This window comes from Apodemus sylvaticus, chromosome 1, assembly GCF_947179515.1.
Source record: "Apodemus sylvaticus chromosome 1, mApoSyl1.1, whole genome shotgun sequence".
In the NCBI taxonomy this organism is placed as follows: Eukaryota; Metazoa; Chordata; class Mammalia; order Rodentia; family Muridae; genus Apodemus; species Apodemus sylvaticus.
The window spans coordinates 183,774,507-183,788,079 of record NC_067472.1 but is presented as its reverse complement, the minus strand read 5'-3'; the positions used below and the strand labels follow the sequence as shown (position 1 = coordinate 183,788,079).

Below are 13,573 nucleotides of genomic sequence, written 5' to 3'. Positions count from 1 at the left end.
TTTCCTGACCACCCCACCAAGAACCATAGGAATGGGTGACTAAAGCCAACATCTCTGAAAAAGACATCTTGATACAGGCCGTTCATTCTGTTTTACAGAACGTCAAATCTACCACAGTCTTGGCAGCGCAGCTCAAATGATCCAAAAAAAAGTAACTGCCTCCCAACCCTGGCGATGTTTACTGTCTGGACACCTTCCAGGACTTGAAAATCTGAATCATGACTGGTTCACCGACAGCCTGCAAGAAGGGCTAATTCATCAGACTGCCCTTGAACTAGCCTGCAAGTCACTGCTTCCAGACATTTTGAATTTTGAAACTGGGTTTACCTCATAGGCCCAAACTAGAAGATTATGTTAAGTCTTAAAGCTAAAAAAAGAAAGGAAAAAAAGAACAAAGAAAACCCAGCCTTTCCCAAAGTAAGCCGTGTCGGCACCAGCCAGGGCCACGCTTCTCACAAGGATTTTAGTTTCATCAGGAATTTAATGAGCCATGTGTCTTAAAGGAAAGGACTCGGGTGTTCTCAGGTCTGGAAAGATGTGGATTTTTTTAAATTTCTTTTTTTTTTTTTAACAGTATTCTTTATTTGCTCTTGGGGCCTGATTGAGAACTTTAGAATTTTTAATTTGTGTTTGTAAAAACAGGCAAAAGATGAAGGCGCACGCACGCACGCACGCACGCACGCGCACACGCGTATGTGTGTGTCTGTTTAGTAGCTTGGGGTAAAGCTGCTCCCTAACACATGTGAGGTCCTGGGTTCAACCCCCAGCACTGAGACAACAAAAGGCCACATAGCTGGAATTCCAACTCTAAAAGCCTAGAGAAAAAGACCCTAGAATGGCTACAAAGCCACCAGCTGCTGTGCAAATCCCTTATCAATAAAGTAGGCTGTCCCAACTTCTCTTGTCAGGGAACAGAGCCACTCATACCCTTGTGGGCATGGCCACTGTGCAAGACATGTGGGCATTTTCCTGTGAGACCACCTGGCAGCATCTTTTCTGCCCTGGTTGGGTGCAGCACTTGCCTAAATAGTAAGCAGACTGGGTTTCCATGGTGAGAACAATTAAATACCTTCTATTCACACCAGAGTTAGTCAGACAAGAATGCTAATGTGCTAATCTAATGTAAGCGCGTGTGCACACACACACACACACACAGAGAGACAGAGAGAGAACACACACCACGAGCCCTGATGACACTGACTGAAGCCAGTTTCCAAGACTGCCTTTGGCCTTAGTGCTCAAAGACCTGTCATTTGGATACCTGAGCAGAAGACCCACAACTCTTCTGCCTGAGACACTCCCTCCAGCAACCCTGTCATCCTTCCCCGACCCTCTGGATGCCGATGAATCATTTACAAGCTTCCTTCCACAAGGCAGTTTAACCTCAAATTGGCTTCCTCTACTATGGTAGGGAGTAGGGGACACGACATTTCATTTTTGCTGTCCTCACTCTGGAGTGCTGTTAGAGACATTCTTAAAACTGCACTTAAGCTGGGCGGTGGTGGCGCACGCCTTTAATCCCAGCACTCTGGGAGGCAGAGGCAGGCGGTTTTCTGAGTTCGAGGCCCTCTTCTGATGTGTCTAAAGACAGCTACAGTGTACTCACATATATAAAATAAACAAATCTTTAAAAAAGCAAAAACAAAAACCCTACACTCTAGAGAAACTCTGCCCTCTGTGTATGTGGGACTGGGAAGAAGAGGCATCAGAAGACGGGCTGCCTATACTCCACCCACCACCAGAAAAACCCACTAGAAAGCCAGAGACAGACATCACTCAGCCCCACACCTTTGAGGGAAAAAGCTGAAAAGGGATAAAACAAACCACAATGTCGCCTTTCTTTCTGTCTGCAGCAGACACAAATGCCATTGTGCTGCTGGTACTCCAGCGCCCCATTCAGTCATTGCGACACCATCACAAGGATATTTCCCAAGATGACTTCACGATGTTCCTCAGGGCAGTAACAGCCACTTTCAGCTACTACTGCCCCATGCCCATGGTTCCACTGCAAGACAAAGAATCTGTTCTGCTCTGATATTTAGAGGAAAAACATTTTGGTAAGTCAGTCTTACCTCCACAGGAGAGCACCGGTTTCCCTTTCAGACAGGAAAGCAGTGTGCTTTATTCACAGCAGTGCCCAGGCTTCTAGCATGTAAGTCTAAGCAAACAGCCTTGGAGAGAAGCTATGTGTGGGGCAAGTGACAGCTCACTCCTATATTTACAATAGTCTGCAGTGGTAATGTGGACCTGTAATCCTAGCACTCAGAAAGCAAGTGCAGGAGTTTGAGGTCCTCCTGGTTTACATACCATTAACCTGTCTCAAAAGATCAGGAAGGAGGCCTAGAGATGGAGTTTAGTAGTAACAAACTTGTTTAATAAGCACCATGTCCTGGGTTCCAGTCCCAGCATGGCATCACTTGGTAGCCCTGCCTATACCACCAGCTCGAGAGAGGAGAGACCGGAGGGTCTGAGTCCGGCTTCAGCTACATACTGAAGCCGGCAAAGCCTGGGCTATGTCAGAGCCTGAAAGAAAAGCAGAAAACAAAAATGGGAAAGGGGACTGAGCAAGGATGAATCAAGTACCATCCAATCCTGAGCAAGTCTCTGGGGACATTCAAGGGACTGACTAGTCCTGGGTGAGTCACTGCTCTGCCCACTTCCGGACATGTTTCTAGGGTCAGATGAGATAGTTTTGAGTGTGGCAGGCACAAGGGATGGTCACGGCTGTCCTCCACAGACCCTCTGCAGAGCCTTGAGTCACAAAGTGGTTTGTCCCATCAATTCAGTCACCAGTTAACCTGGTGATTTTAGAGGTCCTTGCCATACGGGTCTTCAATACCTACCAGTACGCACCACCCTCTGAACAAGGGGAGCTGACTTAGGCCAGCACCTTTGGCAGGAATAGACCCCCGCTGGAACTTAACATGCTTTTGTTCTCCATGAATTTATTTTTACGGTTTCCTTTTATATATGGCCAGGGAAACCAAATCTGTCAGTCACCATACAGATTTCCCCCTTTAAAAAAAAGGCTTTTAGTGCCATGCATGGAGGTACGTGCCTTTAATCCCAGGATTCAGGAGGCAGAGGCAGGTGGATCTCTGTGAATTCCTGCCCATCCAGAGCTGTATGGTTAGATCCTGTCTTTTTTTTTTTTTTTGAGACAGGGTTTCTCTGTGTAGCCCTGGCTGTCCTGGAACTCACTCTGTAGACCAGGCTGGCCTTGATCTCAGAAATCCACCTGCCTCTGCCTCCCAGAGTGCTGGGATTACAGGAGTGCGCCACGACCGCCGCTCGGCGATCCTGTCTTTAAAAAAAATGAGAAGTGTTCCGTGTAGCCTAGGCTGGGCACGAGCTTGGCAGTAGCTAAGGAGGGCTTTCACCTCGCTCCTCTGCCTCCATCCACCTCCCAGGTCCTGGGGCTGCAGGCATGTGCCATTTATTACATCCAGTTTTCAATTTGCTTTTAAAACCAAAAAAATCTCAAATTGACTTAAAGATACTTATTAAATATGTAAGGCAAACATGGATATGGAAGAGTTTAGGAGACTGAGTTAAGTGCAGAGAGTATCTAGGTCAGTTTCTTCATGCATACATGCATGTTACCTAACTATTGGCTGGGGGTGGGTGGCTGGGAGAGGTCATTACAAGAACAGAGGAGCAAGTACAACAGGTGGCAAACACCAAGTCCCAGTAAGGTCAGCCTACAGCTTTTCAGGTAACATTTCAATATATCATAGCTAAGAAAATGGCCACCAGCCTCCCCAGTAACTGTGGCTCAAACTAGCTACTGCGGACTTTCTGTGGGCAATCTGTTATATACAAGAGAGAAGGATGTGGAGAGAGAAAAAAAAAAACCCACAACCAAAAGAGGCATAGCATCAAGATAAATGCCACAGGAACTCTATAGTCCAGGCAGACTGCTCTGAGCTAAAATCCCCAAGCACTCAGTTCTGTTCATCTATACAGAGATGCTGCTCCCTGCCAGAGCCCCTCCCTGTAAGATGGTTTAGGCTACCTCATCTTTAAAAAGAAGCTAAGATTGAAAATAGTTATTTCTCTTTAATTCAATGACATTAGACTCCAGATATCTAGGCAACAGACTAAAATATTACTCATGATTCTTCTTGAGGCGTTAAGAGCTATTCTGCCACTTTCAGATACTCTGTAACAAATCCCGACACCTACATTGCAACACAGTAACTATGCTTCCTTGTAACTGGTCTTTGATGTTTTAACCTAACTAAAAGGACTCTAATCTTGAGTTCTCAAACTACCCAGTATAAAGGCTTCTTTCACTGGTCCAGGAAAGAAGGTTTTTGTATCTGCTTTCATCTCCCCTTTAATAGGTCAGTGTCTCAGTTACCTTGGTCATTGAATTGCCAATTTGCTATATCACTAGCCTCCTATTTCCATGAGAAAGGAAGAGGAAAAATAATCATTAACAATGAAACATGAGTGTCTTTGTTATTCTGTAAAACTAAACACATACATAAAGGCAACAGAAGGAAACTGAGGGGCTGGGGCTGAATGCTGAGAACAGAGACATGGAGAGCACAGGAAACAAGGATCAGCAGGTGGACGCTCAACAAGACCATGTAGGCAGCGCAGGGCTGAGAACAGCATAGGGGTATTTGCACTATTCAGAAAACCCAAAGGAGTGAGACTGCAGCAAGCCGCTCTTGGCTCAGTTCCTCCCCCTCAAGATACCAGCAAGGCAATTAAACAAACAAACAAACAAATAAATGAAAGAAAAGAAAAGATCTGGTGTCAAAGGTTTGTGCCATGTCCAGCATGCTATAAATCAGTTCATCTCACCAGCCTCAATTCCTCGGGCATTCCCAAAGTGAAGCTTTTTTGGCTCCTCCTCCTAGCTGTCATCCACTAGGCAGCACTGCCAGCCACATCACCTGTACTATGCACTCACTCAACTCTGGAAAGGCTGCTGTCTGGCCAAAGTCAGCCCTAAGCTGAGTGCGTCCTGAAATGGCGGAACTCTACCTACCTGCCTGCTGGGTTTAGACTTGAAATTCAGACTAGGCCCTGCTCCCCAGGAGGAGAATGAAGTGAAAATGTGAGGATACATTTTAATTGACTTCCCTGCTAGCTAGCCTCACTTGGATAGGAAGACAGTATCACACCCTCACTTCCTGGTGGGCTTTTCGTTGCTGTCTTTTATTTAAGGTTTTAAAAGGCCTGAAACTCTCCGTAAAAACCCTAACCAGCCTTGAACTTATTTATAATCCTCCTGACTCTGCCTCTAGTGAGCTGATATTACAGATGTGTGCCACCATGCTCAGCTAGAGTCTTACTCACTCAGGCTTGCCTTGAGTGTTAGTTAGCTTACCCAGGCTGGCCTCTAACTCTCAGTGATCTTCCCGCCTAGGAATACCAAAAGCTGGGATTAGAAGCCGACTCATTCATTTTTTGTTTTTCCCACTAACACTTTCACCCAACTTTCCCCACAAGGCCAAGCAATTGGCTGCCATTAAATGAAAGCTTTTAGCATGACTTTCATTCAACTGGAGGATGAGTCAGTTCCTGCTGCCAAAGAAACCACCCAGTTGGTCTCAAAAGCTGGAAGCAAAGAGGGTGAAGAGGGTGTTTTAAAAGGTAAAGGCAACCCCCCACCCCAACACTGCCCTGGACTGCCTAGGATTAGGTGAGGTGGTAGATACTACTCCAGGGCCACAACCAGACCACAGCTGTAGAGTGTGAAGAAACCTTATCCTCCCAGCAACTTTTCATTTCTTCTTGCTTTCTGAAATAAAGGGATCCCCATATTTGCTCCTGCTGGCAGGCCCTGAACTTGAGATCTGCCTGATTCAAGATCTTGAGTGCTGGACTTCCAGGAGAACACCACACATTTTCCAGGAGGGTGTGAGGAACAGGATACTGGCAGCTGAGGCCCTTCCTCCTCTCTTCTCCCAAAGGGCACACGCACAGTATATACTCACCCAGCTCACATACTCATCTTGTTTCCAGAGGACAACCCAGTTTGGCTACATTTTTTTTTCTTTGTAAGTATGTTATTTAATTTTGAAAGCTGCTAAGGAGCTGTTAAGTCTTAGCCAGCTCCTTAGAGGGGAGCAATTAGAGTAATGGAGCAAAATACCAGATGGCCACTTTGGGGCCTTCATCATCAGTCCAAAAGAAAAATGGGGGTAGGGGGAAGGATGGCTTACAGAAAAACAAAACACTATCAGAGCTTTCAAATAATTAACTCACATTTAATACAGCCTGAGCCAAAGGTCAGGGTCTAAACTCAGGTCTGCAAACAATGGCGTGCCACAGAACACTCAAGCTCAGAACAAGGCATTTCCTCTTACTGTGAGACCTTTGGGGGTAACTCTCACCCTTCCACCAGAGCTGGAGATGTTACAGAAGTCACTTTAGGAAAGTGGTCTTCAGTCACACTATCCTAAGGGTTAGGTCTGATTAGCACTTGGATGGGACAAACTAGGAAAGGGAACTAGGGACTCTTAATTGCTCAAGAATTTGTTTACAGGCCTGTAGTTCCAAGCTACTTGGGAGGCTGAGGCACGTGGATCAGCTGAGCCCAGAATTCAGGGAAAACCTGAACATAAACCTAGACTAAAACGACAACAATAATAAAATATTTTCATAAACTAGCTCAGTCCCCTGTCCTCCCACAATGTTCAAGACTGCCCTGTGAAACACCTGTTGCATAACCTCCTTGGTATAGGGCCCCTAGAATTCAGAGTGAAGGGCTTCCAGTGAGAGACTTGACTTGAGCCAACTCCTGCTTCAGCTGTCCTGGTCACAAAATTTTAGTGTGTGAACAGGTACATACAAGACTGTCGTTCTCCCTGTGGTGGGAATATCTATACGCCTGGGAGAGGCAAGACAGGCCTGTCATTTACATTCACAAAAGTCAGACTGGAACATGGGAGAGGACCAGTCATAAAACAAAAAAGGAAAGTCCTAGCCATCCTGTCGGGGGTTGGGGGCTCTTGTAAGAAAGATAAAAAAGCACCGACTGGTATATTCCTTTCATAACTCGTTCCGCAGGCACCAGGGATCTTAGCTATGCAGGACAGGGTGTAGAGGTGAAGCAATACTGTTCCCCTAAAGAACAGCTAAGTGTAAATATTTGCTGGAGTAGGTTATAAAGCAAGCACACTAAAGCAGTGCCCTTACGGGGAGCTGAAGCAACTTCAGGGAACACCATGAGCCACCCTGTTCCTCGACCTTTCCTAGCTGGGAAGGAAGGGAACCAGGAAGGAGCAGGGGAAAGTGACACAGGCAGCCATGGGGATTCTATTGAGTCCAGGTTCCTGCCCAGGGTCTGAATGCACACTAGGCCCTACGAGTGTGGCCCCTACTCCTGTTATCTGGGGGGGGGGGGGGGGGGGGAGACAGCACAATTCCTAAACATTAGAAAAGATCCAAGACAGTCTCAAAGCCAATGCTGTGACCCTGTTTCCTTCCAACTTTCCAAGTCTTTTGGCAACTTTCAACCTTTTCCAATCTCACATGGCCTCAGGCAATAAATAATTGTTGAGATCCAGACTAGATCTCCCCAGCTTTTCAAAATGCATTCATTCCTCAGTTATTTTACACACCCACTTTTATGTTTAAAAAAAAAAAATGTAAGACACCATCCTTACACCACTGCTGACTTCCACCCCGTTAGCATTCAATCGAACATTCCGATTGAGCCAAGGTTATACCAGGTCCCACTTCAGGCTTCCCAGGCACAGAAGCTTCTTCCACCATCCACCCTCCAGACTGGTGACTGGGCCCAGGCGGTATAGCAACTCCCCTGCCCCCCTATCCCGGGGGTGGTCTGGGAAATGTCACCAAACCAGCTCTCTCTCACACCCTCAGGGCCCCGCTCCCAACTCCATGCAGATCCCGTCTGCAGTCAACAAAAGCACACTTCTGATCGCCCAGAGAGCAAGGATCTTGTCCAAAAGCCACAATGCCCATCAGTAAGTTACAAATCTTGAAAGTCTCAACCTCTGGAACACATGAAATAGCTTCTAACTTCGATTCTAATTTCCCACCCCCTTCACACACTTGTGAACCACCCCCTCTTTCTCACCCACTCAACACACCCTTCTTTAGCTCTTCCTGCATACACTCACACCCTCTCTACCACCCCAACACATCACCACCCTTGGCCTCCTATTCTGACCGCCCCTCCATTCTGTGGCTTCCCTTTAACATTGCCCCCACTCCTAAATACCACCAGGAAATACTATTTTAGTGTCCCTTTACCTACCCTCCCCATCCAAACACACCATTCTCCCAGGACACCCATTTCTTCCTCACCCAATAAATAAATACCCCTTTCTTTCTCAGGCTCTGCATCACCCAGGGCCTTTCTAATCAGACTTCCATTTTCCCAAAATAACCTCCTCCCATTATCCTCCATTCCACTCGACTGTCTTCCACTAGTCTCACTCTTGCTGAACTATCTCCCCGTGGGGCCTGGAACCTTTACTATTTCACTACCTCTCCCTTCTTCACAGCACCCACAAACACTCTTGTGGGTGGCTCTTGGGGCCTCCCCACGATTCTAATTATGCCCCTATCCTCTTCTTTTACTGAAAGGCACCCTCAATAAACCTCACCCCCTTCACAAATATCTGTTCCTAGGCCCCTAACTTCTGCTCTAAACACCTACCTTCTCAGACCCCTCGACCCATCAGACCATCTTAACTCCTAGCCACCTCACACCCCAAGCCCATGTAGACTCCCTGGCCCTCCTGTCTCAGGACTCCACAATCCTCTCCCTAGTGCCCCTTCTTTACCTTTTCTAATTCCCCATCTCTTCTAGAACACACACACACACACACACACACACACACACACACTATGGTTTCCCGCAATTCCAATCTCTTCTTCAGACTCTCTGCTCTCCAAACCATCTCCTCCATACTGGGATTCCCAAACCGCCAAATACTATCCAGGCTCACCAATTCCCTTCCTGGACCCCACTGCTTGCTTGCCTGGGCCCTATCAATTTCTCCTTAAAACCCAGTTCGATTGCAACCTCCCGAATGATCATCTCGTTTGCCCCAGTTCCCCGCGTCTCATACCTGGCCGCCACTTCCCCCTCCCCCTCCAGATTCCCAATTGCTTCCTTAAGCTCTGTAATCCCCCTCCGGGACTCCAAACCCGTTCCCAGACCCGCCAATTGTTTCCCAGGATCCTCCTCCAGACCTCCCCGCCCCGCGCAGGAGCCCATCCAGCCCGGCTCCCGGGCCGCGCACCTTGCGCTGCTGCTTCTCCCAGGCCGGGTCCAACAGCAGGTCCCGGTCCCAGTCATCCTCCTGGGCCATGTAGTCGCCCATGCTTCCGCCGCCGCCCGCGCCATTGCCGCCGCTGCTCGGGCCGTACTGGTACGCCTGGTTTGCTGCGTGGTAGTCCACCATCCCGCCGCCTTTCGCTAGCCCGCCAGCCGGTCCGCTACCGCGTCAGCTCCCGCCCCTGTGCCGGAGGCTCCGACTCCGCCGCTGCTTCAGCTGCTTTCAGCCCGCCCAAGACTGACGCCTGCGCAGTTCACTCGGCGCGCCTGCGCACTGAGCTGCCGCCGCCGCCCTCCCGCGCGCGCGCGCACCTGAGGAAGCGAACCCGCCCCCAGGCGCTCGGCGCCGGCGCAGAACACACCTCCGGCCGCCCGCCCAGCGTGGGAGCCCAGTCGCTTCTCTAGCGTGAACGCGCGCGTCTACCCCCCCCCGTGTGGGCGGGGCCTGAGTCATGAATGATTCATAAGGCGGGGCTCGTCATCCGGCTTTAACCTGTTTCGGTGTGGAATGTGTTCCCATTCAGCCTTTCAGACTTAATCAAGATTTGGCTGCCTACTGTGTGCAAGACCGTGTTTTCTGCCTTGGTACTAAAGAAGTCAGAAAAAGTCCCCACTCTTTCGGGACTATATACTATAAACCTTGCACGATGGTACATGGGGTCTCTGTTCTCAGGCCGCTAAGACTGAAAGACATGTTGGAGTTTGGGTTACACCGGGAGACCGGTCTTAAATAAATAATCGAGCTTAAAACTGGGCTTGGTGACGCATACCAGGGATCCCAACCGGAGGTGTGGACAGGAGGATTCAAAGCCAGACTTGGCCCACAGCGAGTTTGAATCTAGTGTGGACTACGTGAGGACCCTGTCTAAAAAAAAAAGAAAGAAACAAACACTAGGGCTGGAGAGACTGCTCAGTGACTGCTCTTCCAGAGGTCCAGAGTTCAATTCCCAGGAACCACATGGTGGCTCACATCCATCTGTAATAAGGTCCGATGGCCTTTTCTGGTGTGTCTGAAGACAACTATAGTGTACTCATATAAATAAATAAAATAAATCTCTTAAAAAATCTTTTAAAAAAAGAAAAGAAAAGAAACTCTAGAATAGGCTGGATTTATAAAGTCTTCAGGGAAATGGGGAAAAAAGGTAGATATTTGAAGAAACTCTTTCACAGAATAGACCTCAGTTAGAGTGGATTGGAATAGCTAGCTAGCCAGGAAGGCAAGGGATCCTTTTAAACTTAAAGCATTCTCTCAGCAAATACTGAGCACCTGTGTGCAGCCACTTTCCAACTACAGACGGCATGATAAGCCAGGTCGATTACCAAATAACTAACTTTGTAGGAGAGAAAGGCAGTAATAAGAGTCAAGGAAACCAGGCGTGGCGGTGGTGTATTCGTCCCAGCACTCAGGAGGCAGAAGCAGGCAGAGCTCTGAGTTTGAGGCCAGCCCAGTCCATAGAGTGAGTTCTAGGACAGCCAGGAAAACCCTGTCTCAGAGAGGGAAAAAGAGAAGGGATAGGGAGGTGAGAGAGAAAAAGCAGAGGAGGAGAAATGAAAAAATAATAGTGCCTCATTAACAGCCAGAGTGGCCTTCTCCATCTTGAAAGGCGACTTCCTGCTTCCAGGCGCTCAGGGAACTGTCATCCTCCCTTACAGGGCTTCTTACAAAGAGGCAGTCAGCATCCGCCGCCACTCAACAGCCTTCCTTCTTCCTGCCCCCCAACCTTCTGCCTCCAGCCCCAGTTTGTTATTGTCCATGGGTTTGAGTTTTTTTAAATTTACATGTGTGGGGCAGGGGTGCCCATGTCACCTGTGGAGGTCCTAGGGGTCAGACTCAGGTTGACCAGCTCTGCTGCAGATGCCTTAACAACGGAAGCATTTGGAGGTGTTGGTTTGGTTGGAAACAGGGTCTTATGTAGCCCCGGCTGGCCACTAATCCACCTCCTAAACTCTGGTCCCTCCTTTTCTTTTGCTTTCTTTCTTTCTTCCCTCCCCCTCCCCTCCCTGTAGTGTGTTTTTTGTTGTTGTTGTTTTTTGTTTTTTTTCTTTTTTCTTTTGCCTCCTAACTGGATCTCACTATCTCTAGCCTGCCTGGTGCGGAACTCTGAAGAACCATTCACAGCCTTAGCAGAGAGAGTGCTGCTGGGTCAGACACCTGAGTGAGACCACAACCCTCCCTGCTCAGCTCAAAACCTTTCTCCACATTTAGAAGTCAGAAGAGCTGGGGACTGCCGCTGGGGTTGCTTTTTCCTAGTCTAGACCTGCCCCTTCTCAGTCATTTAAAAAAAATTTTTTTTATTAGTTAAAACTCAGTTTGATAGCTCACAGGTAAAAGAACTGGGACCCATAAGGTAGAAGAACCATCATCTCCTACAAGTTGTTCTCTGACTTCCACAGATGCCCCTTTACAAAATGAAATGTAGTAAATTTAAATATTTAAATACGTAAAAAAGATAATTGTACAAGAGGAATGGGATTCTGTCAGATCCAAAAGAAACTCCCGATGAATGGCTGGCGAACTGGGGTGCTTATGTAGCATACCACAGGGAACACTGGCTTCTTATTCGATGAGTACCCGCCGCTCCCCTCTGTGCTCCCCTCCGTGCTCCTTATCCTTATAACCCTGTCTCTTTGCCCTTTTGGCTCTTGGTTCTCTCCTACTCTGTCCTCTCTGCTTTCTCTCCTCCCCCCCCCCCCCCCATGGTCTGGTTCAGTCTACTAACCATGACTAATCTACTACTTTCCCAGCTCTGGGCTCTTCCAGATGCCTCTGGCTGTATTCTCCCTCCTAGCTACAATAAAACCTCCCCTGGTGGCACGTGCCTGAAGTCCAAGCGCTGGGAAGGCAGAGACAGGCGGATCTCTGTGGTGAGTTCAAGGCTAGCCTGGAGGAGTGAATTAAGGACTTTCCCTTCAACCATTCCTTGAACCAGTTATATCTCCATTCCATTCCATTTCCATTCCATTTCCATTCCATTCCTTTCCATTCCATTGCGACATTTCACAATTCCTATCTACCCACTACCCCTTTTCACTCATCCCTCCCTAGGTAATTCCATTTCCTAATCTCAGCAAGTCTCCTTCCCCTTCCACACCTGGGATCTTGGGTCGGACCTTCAGGCGGAGCCACGTCGCCAGCTTTGCTTGTTAGCCTCTTTTCTCATGGAATTTTTATTTTGTTTTCCTCTGAACTGGAGATTAAAGTTAGGGCCTGCTAGGCAAGCTCTCTACCCTTTTCTTGATTTTGTATTTTGAGCTTGGGTTTCATTAAGCTGCCCACACTGGCCCGTTGACTTGTGATGGTCCAGGTGCAGCCTTCCGCTACACATCTTTCTTACTTTCTTTCTATCTTTCTTTCTCTCTCTCTCTTTCTTTCTTTCTTTCTTTCTTTCTTTCTTTCTTTCTTTCTTTCTTTCTTTCTTTCGTGTGTGTGTGTGTGTGTGTGTGTGTGTGTGTGTCTGTGCCTGTGTGTGCCTGTGGTCTGTGCCTGTGTGTGTATGTGTGTGTATGTAATTTGTCAAGACAGGTTTTCTCTGAGTAGCCCCGATGGTCCTGAAACTCACTCTGCAGACCAGGTTGGCTTTGAACTCAAGAGATCCACCTACCTCTGCCTCCCATTGCTGGGATCAAAGGCGTGCGCCACCACAGCTCAGCTCCACGTATTTTCTTTCAAGTGGAAATTTTATTCTTTATGTCAGCATAGCCTTTAAAATACTAGGAAAATATATTTAATAAAACAATGAAAGTCCCGGGCTTTCAGTCAGACCCAGAAGGCTCTCCACATCCGGGTCCCTGATCTCTCAGCTTACCCGCGGATCTCTCCCTAGCTCCTGGCCTCCTTGCCTTTCCTGCCACCTGTCCAAATGACCCTTAGCCTCCAAGGCCTTTGCAGTGTTGTCTGTCTGCGGTGCTGTCCCCATATTCCTCAACTCCCTGACTCAGCCTCCTCCCCTGCGGGCCTCTGCTCCTTCCGGAAACCCGTCCCTGATTGCTTTATATAAAACTATATTCTGGGTTGGAAAGGTGGAGGGGTGTTTTGTTGGAGCTCACCAGAGAGGGATACGGGTGCGCCCCAGTGGCGGAGCACACGCTTGGAATCCAGCAGTGAAGGTTTCAGAACGTGGCTCTGAGGTAGACCGCTTAACTAGAACCCACCAGCAAGGGTCTGGGGGTGTGGCCTACTGAAAGAATGCTTGCCTAACCCACGGTGCCTAAGTTCAATTCCGTCCGGGCAAAGACTGACTCCTGAAGTCTTTTTTCCCAAAATACTTTTCACCGTTTAACGTTGTTAATTCATTACTG

The 13,573-nt window shown here is 48.1% G+C and overlaps 1 protein-coding gene across 1 annotated transcript in view; it reads right to left on the bottom strand.

Moving 5' to 3' along the window:
* Actn4 (actinin alpha 4) overlaps positions 1–9,525 on the bottom strand; it is a 65,023-nt gene extending 55,498 nt beyond the window's left edge. The window contains exon 1 of the mRNA XM_052167355.1: positions 9,240–9,525. Within this exon, the coding sequence (XP_052023315.1) occupies positions 9,240–9,401 (162 nt within the window). The 5' untranslated portion in view covers positions 9,402–9,525. The remainder of the gene's footprint in view (positions 1–9,239) is intronic.
* Between the last annotated feature and the right edge of the window lie 4,048 nt (positions 9,526–13,573).